Source organism: Apus apus, chromosome 3 (assembly GCF_020740795.1).
Source record: "Apus apus isolate bApuApu2 chromosome 3, bApuApu2.pri.cur, whole genome shotgun sequence".
In the NCBI taxonomy this organism is placed as follows: Eukaryota; Metazoa; Chordata; class Aves; order Apodiformes; family Apodidae; genus Apus; species Apus apus.
In genome coordinates, this window is record NC_067284.1 from 70,026,890 (window position 1) to 70,045,676 (window position 18,787).

At 39.6% G+C, this 18,787-nt stretch overlaps 1 protein-coding gene across 5 annotated transcripts in view; it reads left to right on the top strand.

The window, feature by feature from the left end:
- The first annotated feature begins 1,182 nt into the window (after window positions 1-1,182).
- The window catches only part of MTA3 (metastasis associated 1 family member 3), a 136,307-nt gene continuing 118,702 nt past the window's right edge, over window positions 1,183-18,787 (top strand). For 4 of the 5 annotated variants that reach the window (XM_051615932.1, XM_051615937.1, XM_051615933.1 and 1 more), the window contains exons 1-3: window positions 1,183-1,272; window positions 3,381-3,448; window positions 5,265-5,358. In XM_051615932.1, the coding sequence (XP_051471892.1) occupies window positions 1,245-1,272; window positions 3,381-3,448; window positions 5,265-5,358 (190 nt within the window). In that variant the 5' untranslated portion in view covers window positions 1,183-1,244. Of the gene's footprint in view, window positions 1,273-1,940; window positions 2,696-3,380; window positions 3,449-5,264; window positions 5,359-18,787 lie in introns of those variants that run through there. The other variant, XM_051615934.1, reaches the window with a different exon arrangement.

Sequence of the window (18,787 nt, forward strand, 5' to 3'; positions counted from 1 at the left end):
TCAGGAATTTGGTACTTAGTTGCTTGTTTGACACAAAGTAGCCACTGAGGAAATCAAAAAGTGCCCTGAAAGTACTAAACCTAATACTCCCAGTTTCACTTAAAGGAGGAAAGGGAACAGAGCATACGACCATCTGAAACACCAGGGAAGCTCATCCTCCTAATTAACACCGTTTCCCTGAAGTTCAGGCTGAAGAGAAATGTTAGCTTGGCAATGCTCAAATGCTAAGTCACCACCTTCCTTGCAAGAAAATGATAAAAAGCACTTCTCTCCCAAGGAAGCATTCCCCAGCAGGTTCAATCTCTTTGTAAAGCGTCCTGACGCTTTGTGATGGTGTGAACTTTGTACAAACGCGGGGAAATGGCTGCGTGTTACATCAATATTGATGTTTCTGAAGCATCCCTCTCGTCAGATGATTTGTAAGCGTCTCCTTCCACGCTTCCTGACTCCGAGACGAGCCGAAAGATTTATTCTTGCTTCCCGTAGAAGCTTCCCGCTGCCTGTTGCGAGCAAAGCTGCCCGCTGCGAACGGCGGAGACCCCGGTACCCCTCGGCGGCGGCGGCGGGCTGGTGCCCCGGAGCCCGCACCCCGCTGCCCAGGCGAACAAAGGACCAGCCCAAACCACCTCCGGCAGGTGTGAGAAACTTTCTGAGTTATTGCTAGGAGTTTCCCAGGGGTAAGAGGTCCCTCGGCTGCAGGGGACAAAGCGGCGCCGGAGGAGAGGCAACCGCCAAAAAAACCCCACAAACCCACGCAGAGGGGTCCGGAGAGGAGACGGAAGAAACAGTCACCCGCTTCTTCCAGGCAGCGTGGGGGCTCCTGAGTGTTGGGACAAAGCCCGCGAAGCGTGGCGGGCTTTGGGGCAGGAAGCCCAGCGGTAAAGCACGGCGGGGCCGGGACAGCCGCGTCCCCGCAGCTCCTGCGGGGCCCCAGCCCGGGCCGCCCCACCTGCGGCCGGGCCTGCGACCCGCCCCGGGGCCGGTGCGCGGCGGGGAGGGACGAAGGGAGGGAAGCGGCGGCGGGGGGTGGTTGTTTAACCCCTTCCCCGCCGGGCGGCTGCGGAGCAGGAGGCGGCGGCGCCGGCCCCGCTGAGGCGCAGCGCCGCGTCCCGGGCCCGGGCGGGGAGGGGTGGCGTCGGCTGGGGGCGAGCGCGGGGCGGGGGGGCCGCGGGAGCCGCTCCCTCCTTGCCCGGCCCGGCAGGGGCGGCGGGAGGAGGAGGAGGAGGAGGGCGCAGAGCGCAGACATGGCGGCCAACATGTACCGAGTGGGAGGTATGTGGGGACGCGGCAGCGCCTGCCGGGCGCGGAGGGGCCCTGCGCCTGGCAGCGGGGCCCGGGACCGGGCCCGGCCGGGGGGCTCCGCCGAGCCGCGGGCTGTGCGCGACGCGCCGGAGGGAGAAAGGGCGCACCGGCCGCCTTCCTTCTCCCGCCGTGGCTAGCGCCGTGGCCCCGGGCAGGGCGGCCAGGCCCGGGCAGGCGGCGGCAGCCGGTTGCAGCTAAAGGGGCTGCCGGGCCCTCCGCGGGGCGGAGGACGCAGGTTCCTCCCCCGCCAGCCCCGTGCGCCGGGTGGGAGGCCGGCCCCCACCGCCGCGGAGGAGAAGGGCAGCGCCGCCTTCCGCGGGGAAGGGGGGGAGCGGCGCCGCCGGCTTCCTGCCCCCTCACCGCGGCGCGGCTCGGGCATGGCCTCCCTCGGCGCCTCGCCTCTTTTCTCGGGGAGGGCCGAGGGGGACGCCCGGCCGGCCCCACCGCCCGCCCGGCGAGTGCACCGCGGCCAGGCGAGACCGCCTGCGGGGGGAGCGAGGGGCGGCTTACCGAGGCCCTGAGCCCCCGGCCCGGGGGGCTGGCCGCGGCCCGGCCCTGCCGCCGCTGCGGCCTGGCGGGCCCGGGCGGCGCGGGCAGGCGAGGCCGGCCCGGGGGTGCGCCCGGCGGCCCTTCCCTCCGTGCTGCTGCCCGGCCCCCGCGCCCTCCCGTCGCGGCGGAGGTTCTCCGCGCCTTCCTTCATCTCCTGGGGATAAATAATAAATTCGCCTGTGTAACCCGGGGGATTTCTGCCAGCTTCCCCTTCAGGAGTACCCTGCACTGGGCGAGGCAGGGGCTCTGCGGCGGTAAAAAAAGAGCAAACGTTTCTCTTCCCACCCCCAGCCTGTCGAAATAGCCGCTGGTAACTTTCGGCCGCCCCCAGACGGAGCGAAGGCAGCTGTGTGCCGAGCGCTGTGGCTCAGGTGCACCGCTCCGGTTAGGCTTTCAGTACTTAGTGCTCAGAAATGGCTTGTTTCCTCTTCAGCAGCCTGGGGTGAGAGGGAAGATGGAAGGAGGTGAGGGGTGACAGTGGTTTGTTTGAATCTTTCTGCCTCTGTTTTGAGATGGGGTGGTACATCCACAAATCGTCCATCTGCATACTCCTTCACTAGGGCATTTAGAGTGTAATCCCATCAGCCTTTACTCATGAAAGTAATCCTGTGAGCCACGCTGTTGAAATCTGGGTAGGGTTTGCTTCTTAGGTCATCAATTCTCCATTTTTTTCGTTTTAATCTTAATAAACAATTGTGAACAATATCCAGAGATCATGTTTTCTCTCTAGAGTTACATGGGCTACTCGAAGCTGTGTTTCATTCCAATGTAGCATCAGAGCATTGCAGAAGAGTTTTATACATCATTATGGTCCCCTGCATTTTTAAAAAGTGAACTTTGCAAGGTGCGTAGCACAGAAGTAAAATATCAAATGTAAAGAGTGGTTAGCATTTGATGGCTACTTCTTGTTTGAAATAAACGACTTTTGAGAAAACTGTTGAAAGAAACATGCCTCCTGTCAATTCTTTGTATGTTACATGGGAACAGCTTTCAGGATACGAGTAAGCTTCCATATACTCGATGCTAACCTCTTGACTATTGCTGCACGTTACTGAACAGAGGTGACAACAAAAGCAAGTATCATAAAATGTACATTACTCATTTGGACAACTGTACTATGACAGCTCCTGAAAGTAAAGGTGAGGTAGTGTATCTTACAGAAATACTCATTTCCATAACACACAAACACATGAAAGCACTTGATTCTTAATCTTCTCTAATCAATTGTGAGAAACTGCTGCTTTTATTTCAGGATTTTTTACGTGTGTGGATTACTGAATTGGAAAGTCCAACACAAGGCATGTAACTATATTTCAGCATGATTCTAAGAGCACGTGTAGTGCAGTTATAACCAGAAATTTAGAAATGCGCTATGTGAAGTCTCAGGACAGAAGTACTTCACTGTCTTAACATTTACTAGGAAATATCAGCTTTTCAACAGCTTCTATGTTTAGAATAAAATTTTTGTATTAATACTTCTATGTGGGTTCTTTTGTGTGTTTCAGTATCTTTCCTTTTTTTCATTGCAGATTATGTTTATTTTGAAAATTCTTCCAGCAATCCATATCTCATTAGGAGAATTGAAGAACTTAACAAGGTACACAAGTATCTAAGACTCTTGCTTAACCTTTGACAACAGTCAGTGCACTTTTGAAAAACTGAGAATTATTTCCATCCCATAGGGATTTACTTCTTTTTGGTTTCTTGAGATAGGCTATGGAGTTTGTATATGTTTCAGTTAGTAAGATCTTGCTATGTGATACTGTGTAATACTGCCCTGTTATCTAAGGAAACACCCAGTTGATTGTTCCTGGTGAACAGGACTACTCTGCTGTAAAAATTTCCCAACAAATCCTGTGGATATTTGAGGAAATTAATGAATTTAATTCTCTGTGTGGTGATGACACTGTGAATCTCTCTGGAATGATAATGATCATGTAATGTGTCTGCTTTTGGGTGTATGTGTAAAGAGAGGCTTTGTGGTGATCAAATAACAGAGTATGTGACTTCTGTGGCTGTTTATTGCTCTGCTTGTTGGATGGGCTTTTAGATAGGAATAGAGACTGTATGCTCTGTCTTTATCCTGAGTGTATTTTTAGGAAGAGTGGAGGCTTTTCAGAGTGTCATTTTGGGGAAAGCATGATTATTTTTCTTTGCTCATGTACTATTAAGAATGGCATGGGATTTTTTTTTTTTAGTGTAGCATATTTTTACTGTTATACCAAGCGGTATTAAAACTTAATGACACATTATGTCAAAAGTTAATGATCAAAATGCTTATTGTGATGCCAATAATGATTATTTTTTTTCCTGTGGTTAGAAAGTAAATTAAAATAATGGTGATCTGCAGTTTTCATGTTATTACCAGAACATAATGTTACTCCGTAACAGACATCAACCATGTTACCTTTTAGTGCTGTCCAACACAACATCCACAAACTTGTGCATGCCCAGTTCTTTTGGACTTTTCTTGGGGAATAATATTTTTTTGTTTATAGTAACTGAAGTGATACCAATCATGTCCTGAATATAATATCTGTTACCTTTAAACTGCATTACTATAATTTAATCTTGCTTGTGGGTGTAGAGGCAGAGTCATGTATTGATTTTCTTTTTTTTTTGAAGAGAGTTTGAATGATACAGTCCAGATATCTGCATTGTGAATTATGTGCTTTCATGTGTTAGAAGCATTGAGCAAATATAGAGATGTTAAACAAGTATGTAGTGGAATGCTTTGGTTAGAATTTTACCTGAGATAACAGCTTTTTTTTTTTTTTTTTTTTTTTTTTTTTTAAGAAACCTAATTAAAATGTGATACTTTTCAGTGCCACATCTTGCGTTTTAAATGAGTAACTTAAGGTAGTGAACTAATTTTGTACTTTTCGTAACGAGAGGGTACTGTTTTGCAAATACAGGTAGATTCTTTATCAGGCTAAAAGAGCATGATCCTGTGATGAGTCATGAACACAACTGTAAACTAAGTAACTTTTACTTTATAAGCTGCAGTGAATTTTCAAATAAACCATGTTACATTAAATACAGTTCTGAAAAAAGTGTCGAAGTACTTTGAAATAACGTGTTTCTATGTAAAACTGGTTTGTGAATAAATGTTCACAAGCTTGTAATATTTCCTAAGGATTCTTATGTTAACATGGTACTGGCATTGTGGCTCTAAACATATAGATTCTTAGGACTAAATAACCAATACTAAATCAATACTGTTATCTCATCTGAAATTGATACTGGCTTGTATCAGGAAGTTTTTACTCATATTAGTAATTCTGTTTCTTTCAGCCTGACTGATGATGTGAGAACTACTAATATGTGGGGAAAATAACAGGCAGAGGGCATTTAATTTGTGTTACTTGGCTGAAGAAGGGTACCTTCTGATTTAATTTATCTTTGTTTTGTAGACTGCCAATGGAAATGTGGAAGCAAAAGTGGTGTGTTTTTACAGGCGAAGAGATATTTCCAACAGCCTTATAATGCTTGCAGATAAGCATGCTAGTAAGTAGATTGTATAGGGCATTTTTTCTTTTTATTACAGCCTGTTCAGTTTCTGCAGCTACTTAAAATTGCATTTCTTTGGCATGTGAAATACATATTTATATCACACATTAATTAATATTGAGGTAGATGCTTAGCATTATGTGATACTGGCCCTACTCCTAGTAGTTGCTTCTGTGTTTTAAAGTCTCCACTTGAAAAAAATAAAAAAAAAAGTATATATTTTATTCATCTGGAAGGTACAGTTATATTTCTTTTTTTTATGTTAAGAGTAAATCTTGGGTATAAGTCGATTTAAGCTTAAGAGCTTTCATGAGGATTTGATTTAACTTTTTCTGAGCCAGACATAAGTGTGTATTGTTTACTGTAAAGAACGAAATGTGTCATTGGAGACTGAAGATCACTGGAGATGTACAATAGCTGTTATGTCTCTTTATGCTAAACATAGATATCAGTAAAAAAGCATTAAGTATCATCTCTTGTTTTTCAGAAAAGTAATGTAATACGGAAAAAAGTCCCATTTTCATAATAAACTTTACTTTTTTTGGTAGTTGCCATTTGGTCTACAACTGAAATTTATTTTCCCATAACTTTAGAGTTAAAATATAATTCTGAAGACAAAAATGTAATCTAAAAAACTGAGATGTTTGAGAAAACCGTTATTTTCAAAATATTGCACTCATGTTTTGTATATAACTGAAGTGTTAAATATGTCAACAATTGGTAAATTTCCTGCCATATGCTGTTAAACAATTCTTTTTATTACAAATGATACTTGAGTTTTGAAAATCAATATTTTAAAAGTGACAGGGCTTAGAAATATCCATTCTCTAATTTGTCAGGGTGAATCTCTTTAAAGACATTACCTAATGCCATATTTTATGTGCAGGTATAGGATGGAGTAATTAGAAGCTTACAAAAATACAATTTGTTTAACATAAAAATCTGCTAATTTTACTCAAACAAGTACTGTTAGTGAAGAGAAACAGCCAACTTTTGGGTTTTGTTCTATTCTTTCAGTGGTCCTAGAGAAGTGCAGGTGGTTTGAGTACATAGGATGAATTACTAGCTTGGTTTTTAATGAAAGAAGATACATCTTCCTTATGTTCTAAGGGGATGATTTATTTAAATGTTTTTCTAATATGGTTGAGTATACTTCAGAATTGTTCATAGCCTATTTTATGGTAGTCTGTACCCACAGTCATTATAGTTTTTGACTTCTTGCATATTAAATGTATAGAAACATAGAATTTCCAGTGAGCTTCACTAAGCTTTCTGGCACATTTTTTTTTGTTTTTCTTTTCTAAGGAAGAGGGCAGGGAAAGATAAGAAGGGTAACAATTTACTGGAAATACATTGTTTCATTTGATGTTTAAAACATAAACCTTGTAAGTTTTTTCAGTTGGCTTAGATTTTTTTAGAAGGATGTTTTCTGTGGGCATCATTTGATCTGAAAAAGTGTATAAGATTTTTCTATTTCCTTTGTGAGTTTTAGATTTCCATTTTGTCAGCATTTTGATATAAAGGACGTGTTGATGGTCTGCTGCTTTTCCACTATAGCATACTAGGGGTTTGTTAGTGTCAGTAGAAGTACCATGAAATCGTCCATTGCATTTTCTCTATTGAGATTTTCTTGCTGTTTTGTAGCGAGAAAACAGAAATGTAACTTCTAGCTGATTCAACAGGCATCTTCAGAATGCCTCTGTCCCACAGGTTGTAAGTCTTCTAACTTAGTGTTCTTATGGGTTGGCTTTCTCTGGGCACAATGTTTTCTTTCTGACCAATCTGGCATCTGTACAGCTAAGTTATCTTAAGAGATATATGTTGCAGTTACAGAGGGCAGTATATAGTGAAGGATTGCTCGCCTGAATCTTCGTACAGCTCATACAGCAGATGTAGTTAAATGTCAAATCAATTTAAATATTTTGATTCTGGAATACCACAGTGTTCTGTTTAAAAATATGATACATGTAAACAAAATATTTGTATATTTATGAACTGAATGTTTGGGGAATGTTTTATATAGCGAAACATGTTGATGCTTCAAGACTTCTACCTGGTTTGTTATAAAATAAATTATAAAATATGAGTTTTGAATAGAATGGAAATTCAAGTTCAGTCACTGGTTACTCCAGTGTAAGTTTATGATAAGTTTTATAGTAACAGGAATCAAAATTTCAAAATCAAAATACTGGCCACGTTCAGCTTCTTGATCCTATGGGGCCTCCTAAGCCGAGTAGAGGTCTATTGTAATGTTAACAACCACCAGCTCTTAGGTTGTAGCCATTACCCGTAGGGTCGATGTGAGGGCCTCACATGTTTCTTCATGCAGCAGGGTAAGCCTCACTTTATGGGGAGAAGAAAGGATATTAATGGAAGACAGCAAGAACTATTGCAACAGATGATTGACGTATATAAGCAAATGAACTTGCAGAGATGGGACAAGAATAGTCTGCTCATTAAAATGAGTGAAAAAGCTTAAAGGTGTGGCATAGAGATGTTTTCTAACCAAATGATGTGACTGAATGAGAAATTGCCACCTGTAGCTGGATCTGTAAAATTTAGATACCCTTTAGCTAGAATGGAGTTGAAATAAGTATTTAGGTCAAGGTTTTGATAGCTGGGGAGGGGGCACTGTACTAACTGTACAAGCACTGGGTTTAATTGATTTATGCACTGTTATTTTCTTGAAGCTGAGTAGGGTGCTCTGAGTGCATGATGCAATTTTTTACAGTTCTTTAAAGTTTAAATTCTTCATCTGGTCATGTACTATCATGTAATACTATGTCTGAAGTCATTCTCTTGCAACTCCTCAAACAGCTTTTACCTAGTCAACCACCTAGGGAGGAAGAAAAAGAATTCCTGTTATTATAGGCCTTTGCCTTGTCTTCTGGTTTATTAAAAGAGCTTGCTTTCATGTAGGTGTGCTGAGCTTCTGACTAAATGCACAGTTTTTTTTCAGCCTGTGATAAAGCCCATGCACTATGTATTTTTTTTTTTTTTCCTCAGTAACAAAATCAATGCATTTGTGAATGAGACAGGAGTCATCTGCAAAAACAAAGTCTGAGACATATGGGTTTCAGTGATTGAGAGATCAAAGGTAGAACTGAGTTTTTTTGAGATTACAAAAGCTGTAGTCAAAATTTCCTTTTTTTCCAATCTCAGTTTCCCTTTGTAGAGATCACTTAATGGCTACACTTCTCATAGTAGCACTTTTTAAAGGACCTTTCTTAGCCTTTGGCTCTTGAACATTCCATCTCACATTGCTTTGCAAAACTGTTTTTGTTCATGATAGTTTTCTAGGAAGAAAGGAAGAGTCCTGCTAGTGATTCCTGTTGAACAGTTGGAGCTTGTACTCAGTTCTGACCTTGGTATGACACTGATGTATTGTGATGAGAAACAAATCAAGTATTCTCTCTGTACTTGAATTTCTTTATCTGTAAAATAGTGCTCTTATTAGAAGTTCTTATTAAGGTTGATGAAAAATAGTGAATATACCAATACATTTTTATAGCTCCTGCTAAAAGATCTCAAAGTGCCTTACATCTAAAAACTAAGAGCTTTGGTTTTTTTATATTAACATAAAGACTGTTCCAACAGTCCTGGAAGTAGTTTGATTTTACACTTCAGTTCTGCTGCTGTTGAGCTCTCTTTACATAAAGATGCTTTTGTATTTGTGAAAAAAACCGACAAAAACAAAACACACCAAAGCCAATTGTATTACATATTGTCAATATATTTTAGTAACTAATAATTGCCAAAATAATAGCTCCAGAGAGAATGAGCACATCCAAGAGAATGAAGTTGTTAATATTCCATCTGATTTTTGGAAAGCATTCTATATCAGTAGAGCAGCAGGCTAGCAGGTAGCATAGAAGATGTTAAGACAATGAGCTTAACTTGAGAAATATTGTTTAATATATTTATTAGTAATGCAGATTACTCATTAGTATTCACAAAGATACACAAAACTGAAATTTTAATTCTTTGTCATCAGTTTTATTTTAATATATGGTTGCTGTTGCATAGTGGCATTCCTAATAGTCATTTGCAGGAAAATCACATGAGAGCTTTTCCTGTCCTCTTCAATAATCAAAGACATACAACTTAGAAAGCTTAATTGTTCAGTATTTTTCTCAAGTCTAGATAGAACTAAAAGAGGAATAGGACAATTCAGATATTCAGTCTACAATTTAAAAAATTTTGTGTATGGAGACCCTGAGGGTTCAGCAAAGAGCTCCAGAGTACAGTGCCTAAAACACTTAGTGTTGTTCAGTGTTTTTCTCTGTCATGTATTTGACTCAGTATTCAAAACATTTCTTTAATCATAATTGCTTTTCTGAAAAAAACACTAAGGCGAGAACCTTTTCCTGTTACTTACTTTTTAATGCTAAGACATTATATGATTTGAATTATCTTTTGACTGGAGATTTTATTTGAAACCTTAAATTGGCTTTTTTTGGTCCCATTAGTTCCCTTGAATGCCTGTTTTCTCCACAGCTTGTGTTTAGTTAGAATCACCTTTTGTCAAATGAATGTGAGAGACAGATGTTAATTCTTCCATTGCACGTGATCCATTTTCTCCTCCTTTATAATTTTTAAGTGTTTTATTAATTCAAAATTTTTTTTTTTTTTTTTTTTTTTTTTCCTAACATGGTGAATGCTTTTATTGTTGTATTTTACATACAACTTCCAGGGAATGAATTAAGACAGTTTGTTCACTTTGCTGGTAGTGCTAGTAGAGTCTGACATCTAGGATGCTCAATGGCATAGAGAGTTCCTGGTTATTCTTTCAAGGGAATTGAAGTTTAACGAGCTGCCTGTTTAGCAGATGGTCCTTTGAATGAAAAGAAGATCATTGTAGTCCATTGGTTTTCATACAAATAAAACAGAAACAAAATCTTTTGCTCTTATTTATGGACACATGGATGCAAAAAAACCAACCAACCAAAAAAAAAAAACACAACCAAAAAGACCTGCTTTAGATCTCAAGAGTGCAGTTGATTTGTGTCTCTTAAAGTACTGTGTAAGTGGCTTATCCATGGAATGTAGTGGCTTTCGGAAGGTTTTCTGTTAGGTTACAGTTTGTTTTTTAAGTACACTTGGTGAGAAGGCCTCCTTCCTGCTTGGTGTTAAGAAGAGAGATCTGTTGATAGTACCCTGGATACAATTTTTCTGCATGTTAGAGAGGAGGGAAAGGAGCTAAGGACTTGAAAGGCAGAATCAAAGATAGGAGAATCTCTTGGAGCATTTATAAGGAAGGAGGCTTGGCTCCTAGATATGCCAAAGGAGTGGGTGAGCAGACTTGTGTAACTGGTTCAGTGAAAAACTACCTTCTTAATCTCAAGGATTCTGTAAATATAAACCTAGTGTTTGCAGCTTAGTGTCCCTGGCTCTGTCATCTGTGTTCATCATCCCACCTCCTGCCTCTGTTGAGTACCTAAGAATTAGGAGAAGATTATTTTTTACCTGACTTATTTGCCCTTTTTTTCTTTGAGGAAAAGATTAGTCTTTGAGAATCTGTGAGTGTGAGCAAGCCATTGGAAGATTTGTGGGTTTACTTGGAAGATGGGGTAGTGAACAGAGACAAAAACTAATATAGTAAGCCAGGAAAGTTTAGGAGAAGAGTTCAATGTCTTTTATGCTTGAGACTAGAGTTTCACATGTTATACTTATTTACAGTCAACTAATATAGACATGTAAACTAAGCACTAGCAAATTCAAGTATGTTATATTGCTTCTGGGGATCCTGAAGCCTGTGATGTGGGTGAGACGCACCCTAGGAGGGCCATTTAAGGATGATATGGATAACCTTCTTTAATCAGTAGCAGAGTAGCTATTATGCTAAGGTATTTTTATATTAGTGTAACTATTGGTTTCACTGAAGAAGAGTTTGAGGAATAGGTGGGGTTTTTTTGTGAGGAAGGCAAGATTTTTTGATTTCCTAAGACAAGGGAGCATGAAGTTTTCCTTCATTTACCCAAGATAATGCCTTCAGTTGTAATGTATTTGGAGAGGAGGAAAAAATTCAGAACTTGCTGAAATAGAGCAAGCCGTGTGCAAAATTACATCCTTGTCCCAAAGGAGAAACTTGTCTCAAGGCTCCCAATTATCCTTTTCAAAGACAATTATGTAGTTGTAAAAATTATGTGGAGTTTTTTTTTACTTTTGTGCAAGAACTGCATACTTGTGAACTAATTCTTTTTCCCTCAATGGTAAAAGCAATAAAGAAGGAGTAATGAGGATCTTTTTGCTTCTGACAGTATCAGAGTCATCCTTTTGTGAATGTCATTTTAGAATTAGTAGCTAACAGTGCTATATATTGTCTCATTAACAAGTTTACTGTCAGCTCTAAGTATCTTGTGGAATTACTAACTGTGGTGGCCATTTAGACTCTTCCTTTGGTACAGAATGTCTTGTTAGATTGTGAATGTTAATGAACTTCTCTTAATGGAGTGAATGGATTTCCAACTAAGTTAATAATTGTAGGAGTTCTTAGCCCTGATGGAAAACTTGCATAAATAGAATTTTTTTCACCAGAGCAATCTGCATTTGGGTATGAAGGTTTTTGCACATATAAAAATATTGTCCACTGTGCAGTTAGTTTGTCTGACTGCATTGAATGTTTCCGTGAACGAGCAAACTAGCTAGCAACTGTTAGCTTCATCTTTTGACCTTTTAAGAATACATGTATAATTTTGGGCAGTCATAACTAGACATATTTATTTATTTATTTATTGTTTAAAAGTGTGGGGTTTTGTTTGTTTGTTTTTTTCTGAACATGTAATTTAAATGGCTTGAACATATTTGCTGCTAATCTTAGTGGAAGTAAAAACATACTAAACCCAAAACCTGGATTAACTCCATGAGTTTGCTGTGGAGAATGGAAAGCTGCAAAGTAGCAGTTAATATTTATTTTTTGAAACTATTTAATAGATATCTGAAATTCAGCTCTATTTTTATTAATTACAAAAATTACTAGTGTATTTCCTCAGTAGGGAGGAACTCAATGGGGTACAAAAGGTGTCAGTTTTTTGAGCTCTACTCATAAAATAAATTCTTCACATTTGCATTCTTGGATGGAGATAGCATTCACAGAAAATTGCCAAAGCACTGTGCCTTCTTTGTTTCCTTCTGTTCCTTAGGATTTCTCCATGGTCAAGTTTAAATATATGCATCAGTATTACTGTACTTCTTTGTCTGTGTTTCCTTTCATTTGTGGAAATCATGTTAATTGTCATCTCTCAGCTGCTAACTTTCTTGTCTTCTTAACCTATGTTAATTGTGTAGGCCAATCATCCTGCACTGTTGTATCGATGATCTCCAAAATACTAGTAACATTTACATTAATTGTAACTTTTTATCTCATAAAGATAAATAAAATGCTTCATGTCTCCTAGATTTGCCTGATTTTGGATGCTACTACTTTTTTTTTTCTTGACTTGTAATTTTAAGTGACTCTTACTACTTTCTACCCAGTTCACCCACACTGTACCAAAGTACCCAATGCATAAATTTTAGACTATAAAAGCATTGCTACGTTATCTCTATCTGTAAAGATCCAATTTGAGGCGTATTTTACATCTTCAAAGAGTTCTCCGATAGTCTAATTTAATCAGTAGTTGATACCTTTCACAAATCTGAATGATGTAAACTCAGTATTCATATAGAAGGACTTACTTCTCACCATGCAGTGACAGTTAAATGGATGAATTGGGGATCAGGCCTGATGGTTTAAAGGCTTACCATGTCTGTTTCATACAGTGGGATGAAGTCTGCAGTTAGTTGTCCTTGGTAATACTTGTGCATGCCTGTAACTTCACGTAATATGTCAGAGATGGAGGTTACTAGCTCAGGCAAAGCACTGTGTGAGGATGAATGTAGGGCTTCCTACCCATGCTGATTGACCCAGTGCTGAGTGTGTAAGTGGCATGAGGTATTACAGAGAATATAGAAGTAGCAGATAAGATTAATCTGTAAAGAACTTCCGTGGTTTGTCTGTGAACTACCTTTCAATTAAATGTAGCTTGCACAAATAACAATATGGGTTCAAAGTTTCCATATATGTTGAGTTTAACATGCCTTGAGCCAAGGGAAATACCAGGGTGGATGGCTGGAATGGCTGTGTTATCGGCAGATGTGATTTGTCTGTTTGATCAATACTTTCCTTTTCCCCCAGCTGCTGTTTTTAACTCTGTGTAAGCAAGAGAAGATTTGTAGTGTGAACCTGCTTCAGGTCTGATTTTGATGTGCCAAGCAAGTGCTTCTGCAAGAATCCTTGCAGAGGTGTTTGGTACTAATACAGAATACATCATTACAATTAGTAAACTAAGTCTGAGTGGTAAAAAGTGTGTTTTTACTTCAGTAAAATCCTGGTCTATGTTATGAAATTCCTTAAAGACTTTGGGGAGCGAAGTAGTTCAGTTTGACTGTCACCCAGTGTCTGAATCCAAGACTTGTTTGCAGATTTATCACAGTACATAAGATGTGTTCTCTGTGCAGATGGTGCAGTTGCTCAGCTATGTGTAGAACACTATGTATGCATACATCCAGAGGTTATGTAAGTACGTGTGCATTTTCTACTTGTACAGCAGGTTAAGCATCTCTCAAAAAACAGCACAGCTAAATTAGCAGTCTTCCCATTTTTTATATGCTGATGTACATTTTAATTTGTCTGTTCTTGTTTCTGTGAAGGATTGTGACAGTGATATACAAAGCTGAAGAGACTCATGTTTCAGTTTTCTGTATTAGAAGTGCAGGCTTGTTTTGGCTTAAACCAGTGCAGAAATTGTTAGTGTTGGCAGGGTCGGTGACCTGTAACCTAGTCCTACAGGGTGCTGTCACCCTTTGCTATGTGACAGTTCCTTTAGGCCAGATCCTTTGACCGATGCTGCTGTCAGGAGTGAAATTCTGATGCTGTTAATCTCAGGAGGGCCTCAAGAGGCCAAGGATTCAGTTGTCAATTATCATACAATAAACAGAGCTTTGATACATGGATAGCTTTTATATTTATATTTGCCTTCCAAGGGTGACATGCTTTGTATAGACTCAGAATGGTTTGGGTTGGAAGGAACATTAAAGATGATCTAGTTTCAAGCCCTCTGCCAGGGACACCTTCCACTAGACCAGGTTGCTCCAAGCCCCATCCAACCTATCCTTGAATGCTCCTCTCATCCCCCATTTGTTGTTCCTCATTTTAATTTTTTTTCTTAATAAGAGAGGAATAAAGCCAGGATCCAAATACCCAACATTCAACATGTAAAAGTGAATAAATTATTATTTTTGATACTTTACTTAATACCATAACAAACACGGTATTTGAATGTGTTGTCTACAAGGCAAAGTACTGAGAGTAGAACAAAAAGTTATATTTAAAAAAAAGAATTAAATGGAATACATATTAAATATTTGACTAGTTAATACAATGTGATATTTATTCTTACATTGTTTTGTTTGGTATTTTTTCCCCACCAGCATCAGAATTAATAACTGAAAAGGTTTTAATAATTTAAAGTGATACATATATTCATATCTCTTTATACTTTTCTCAGTTTGTATGTATAGTTGCTGTTAATTAGGATCTTAAGATCTCTGTACATGCGTCAAGGAAATAATATACGCTTCTAGATAAACCTCTAGCATAGCTGAAGATAGAAAAAGAAAGATCTTGCACAGACCATCAGAGTGAATGAACCCCTCCATTTGCTTGTCTTGTCAGGTTTATAAACAGAAAAGCTTTCTTACTGTGCTGGCAATGAGCAAACATTATCTTGGATATCATTTTTCTCATTTTAAAATCCTGCACAAAGAGCTTTAATGTTTCCTGGTTAAGTTTACTGCAGAACAGGATATACAAATCTTATTTTTTTTTCCCCTCCTCTTTTTTCCCTACTTTATTCTTTCAGCCCTTCTGGAATAAGATACTGTAGAAGATAAATAATTTGTGTTTTATAAGCAGAATCATATGCCATTCTGAGCTGGGGTAGGAAAGTGCTTGTACAATCTGTGCCTTTTTGTCTCTGCCAGAAAATTTTGGAAAGCTGTTTACCTGCTGTTGAGGATATGACTTCTATGTTAGAAAAGCAGTTTACATCTCTGAAGCTCTGAAAGAAAATGCCAGAGTATATCTGGGTTCTTAGAAAAAACAGATTTTTGGTCATCTTAGTTCTCTACATTATGTATGTATGTATTTATTTATTTATTATATTTGCACTGCATTTTATTAAGGAGAGGCAACTATACAACTTGTTAACTAAGTAGATCAGACATACCTGTTGCCTATTCTAAAGGAAATACCATCTTGTTTTAACAAGATAGTGTGAGCTGAAGGTTTGTATAGAAGTGTTGAAAATCCAGGTGATGGGAAAAGTTGTTAATAGTATTAGATATTCCTTTTCTCAAAATTTGGTCTAATAATTATTCATGCAGGTTACACGGCATTGTTGGAGATAGTCTTGGCATATCTGAGCTAGATTATAGATGTAACAAATTATTTCTTGCGCAGTGTGGAGTTCCCCTTGGGCACTTTTGCTCTGTGGGTGGTCTACCAGCCTGAATTTGAGGGTAGAAGTACAACTTTCCACTGTTCTTCCCACTACAGCTCTAAATGTATAATTTGGAAAAATTGCCAATGGACTTCTGGTTCAGCTAATGAGCTGGATGCTAGTTACTGGACATTGAAAATATTAATCAAATTGCAAGTAGCTGTATCTGTGGAACAATTTTCAGTCTGCTGCTTGCTACCATTAACGAGCTTCTTAATGGAACATGGTGCAGGACACTTACTTCACACATCCTGCAACAGGTTGCTGGAGTTCATACAAGTGTACTACGACCAAGCACAGTTTGATCCATGTAAGAGGATATTTTTTTCATTTGAAAGAGTTTGCATTTCAATAGGTGAGACAGAAATCAGGCAAGGAGGAGAGGGGGAAAAAATGTTAAAAAACCATTGTGCTTACTTTTGCATTTATTCCTGTTGCATTTAGTTCATTAGGATATATTTATTAATGTAGCACATCATGATTCATACTACTTATGGAAGTAATCCTTCCCTGCCTTCCACCCACAAGCTCCTTGCTCTAAAGAATTTTCAAAACCAGTTATCCAAAAAACTCATCCATCAGGTTTTGGAAGGTGGAGTTCTCTGGTAATGAAAACTGTAATAGTTTTCATTAAGTATTTTTGCTTCAGGCCTATGATAAACATCAGATAGTTACTTATAACTGACTGTTCTTTGAGGTTTTATTATTGTAATATGCCACTTGAAAGTATTAAAAAAGCTCTTTTGCATTATTTTAGAAGTAATTTTTATTATTGGAGAGTAGGTGTGGCACATGAGTTCTTAGTGGTTATACAGTGTAATTATTTCTTTGTTTTGTGACCTCCTTTAGAAAAAGCATGATGAAGTAGTATGGGAGGAATACCTGGATAATTGTGTAAGAAAAGTGGGTAACACCTCAGAGGCCATGCGTGTATCTGTGTTACCTAACATGAATTAAAAGTACATCTGTTCCCTGTGAAGAACTGATCACTTTTTTTTTTTTTTCCTACCTGCAGAATTGCTCAGATTCACACATTAGATATTAATGTTATCTGAATGACTCATAATCCATGCAAATTGTGCTTTAGATTTTTAATCATATCTGAGAGTAACAGCAGATATGAAACTGATGTTATATATATATTCCAACAGCCATCTGAACATGGTACTCACAGACGTGGTGTGAGTGAAGCTAATGAATTCAGCTTTGATAAACAATTTTTCAGGTAAATTGACAGTATAATAATGCATAGTCTACCTCACAAAGTTGATTAAACTGCTTCACTGCAGCAGTAGGGGTTAAATGTCACAACTAAGTTATTACAACACAATGCGTGGCAAGATGAGCAAGTTGGCCAACTGCTCACCTAAGAGAGCTCTTCACTCACACTCTGAACAATTCAGATGGTTAGACTTAATGTTTCTGTTTTGTACTTAAACTGGCAGTAAAGGGTTTTACTCTCCCTCAGAATTTGTAATTTAGTGCTGTAAACATCTAACTGCCACGTGTGCACTTGATTTATTTAATTATTTTTTTTTTGCCACAAACAGCCATGCTTAAATAAGACTTAGTGCACAGCCATCTTTTCATGTGTGTTGTAAACTTGCTGCTGTTCAGCATTCTCAGCTTTTTATCCATAGGTTTTAAAATATGTTGGTGATACCTATGATATTTGTAGTTTTGGAGCTGAATATAGAAGAAGAAAGGTATACAGGAAAGTGAAAGAGTTTAGAAACTGTTCTAAAAAAAGGTCCTAGTAGCATTCGGTGAACTGAAAATATCTTTAAAATTATATTAGATCAGTGTAAATTTAACATAATTAGTGAAACTGCTGCAACTCCACGAATTGTAGTAATGATTTAAATCTCCATCTAAGCTTGTATAAGCCAGATGCAGCTAAGCTGAGATATGCTTTCAAAATTGGAAGCAATTAAGTTTAAGATGTAGGAAGTTAACGCACCTCAGTTTTCAATTACACTGCTGATATAATTAAGCAGTCTTGGCCTTGGTTTTTCCCATCATGTCCTCCCAGTTTAAGTCTGTTATTCCTGCTTTTTTCTTTTGTGCCAGCACTAAGCATTTTTGATAGGCACACCGGGCCAAGGAATTGGAATTGATCTGGATTAAGGGATAGCTAGGTGAATAAAGAACTACTTGCGTGGTCTGGGTCAGAAGGTGGTGCTTATGGGTTCATACTGTGTGTGGAGTCCCACAGGATCTCTATGGGGACCTGTCTTTATTGGTGACTGGAGGAGACAATGTGGTACACTCTCATCTTGTTCACAGGTGACACCACACTGTGGGGAATGACCAGGTGATATGTTTGAGGGAAGGGTTGGTAGTTAGGGGTTCCTAGAAAGTGGGGAGAATGGTCTTTTGTGAACCTGAAGACATTCAGCAGGGAGAAATGCCAAGTCTTGCACCTGGAAGGAAGAGCCCCTGGCAGGGATACAGGCTGATGACAGAGGGGCTTGTGGGAGCAGCTCTGCAAGAAAGGCCCTGGGTCTGCTGGCAGACAGCAACTCCCTGGCAACATAGTTGGCCAACAGCATTCTGGACTGTATCACCAGGCATGTAGCCAGTAGATCGTGGCAAGTGATTATCCACCCTGAGTATCCAGCAGTATTGCATCACACCTAGGTGCTGCATCCAGTTTTAGGCCTCTGATACAGTAAAGTTGCTGATATATTGGAGCAAGCTCAGCAGTGGACACCATTATGGGCGCCTGCCCTTCTTGGAGAGGCTGTGGGAATTGAGCATGTTCAGCTTGGAGGTAGACTCTCAGTGCCAGTGGAGAGGTTATAGAGAAGGTCAAGTTGGACTGTTTTCAGTGACTAAATTGACATAGGACTGATTTTCACTGTGATTGGGTTGCTGGAGAGGCT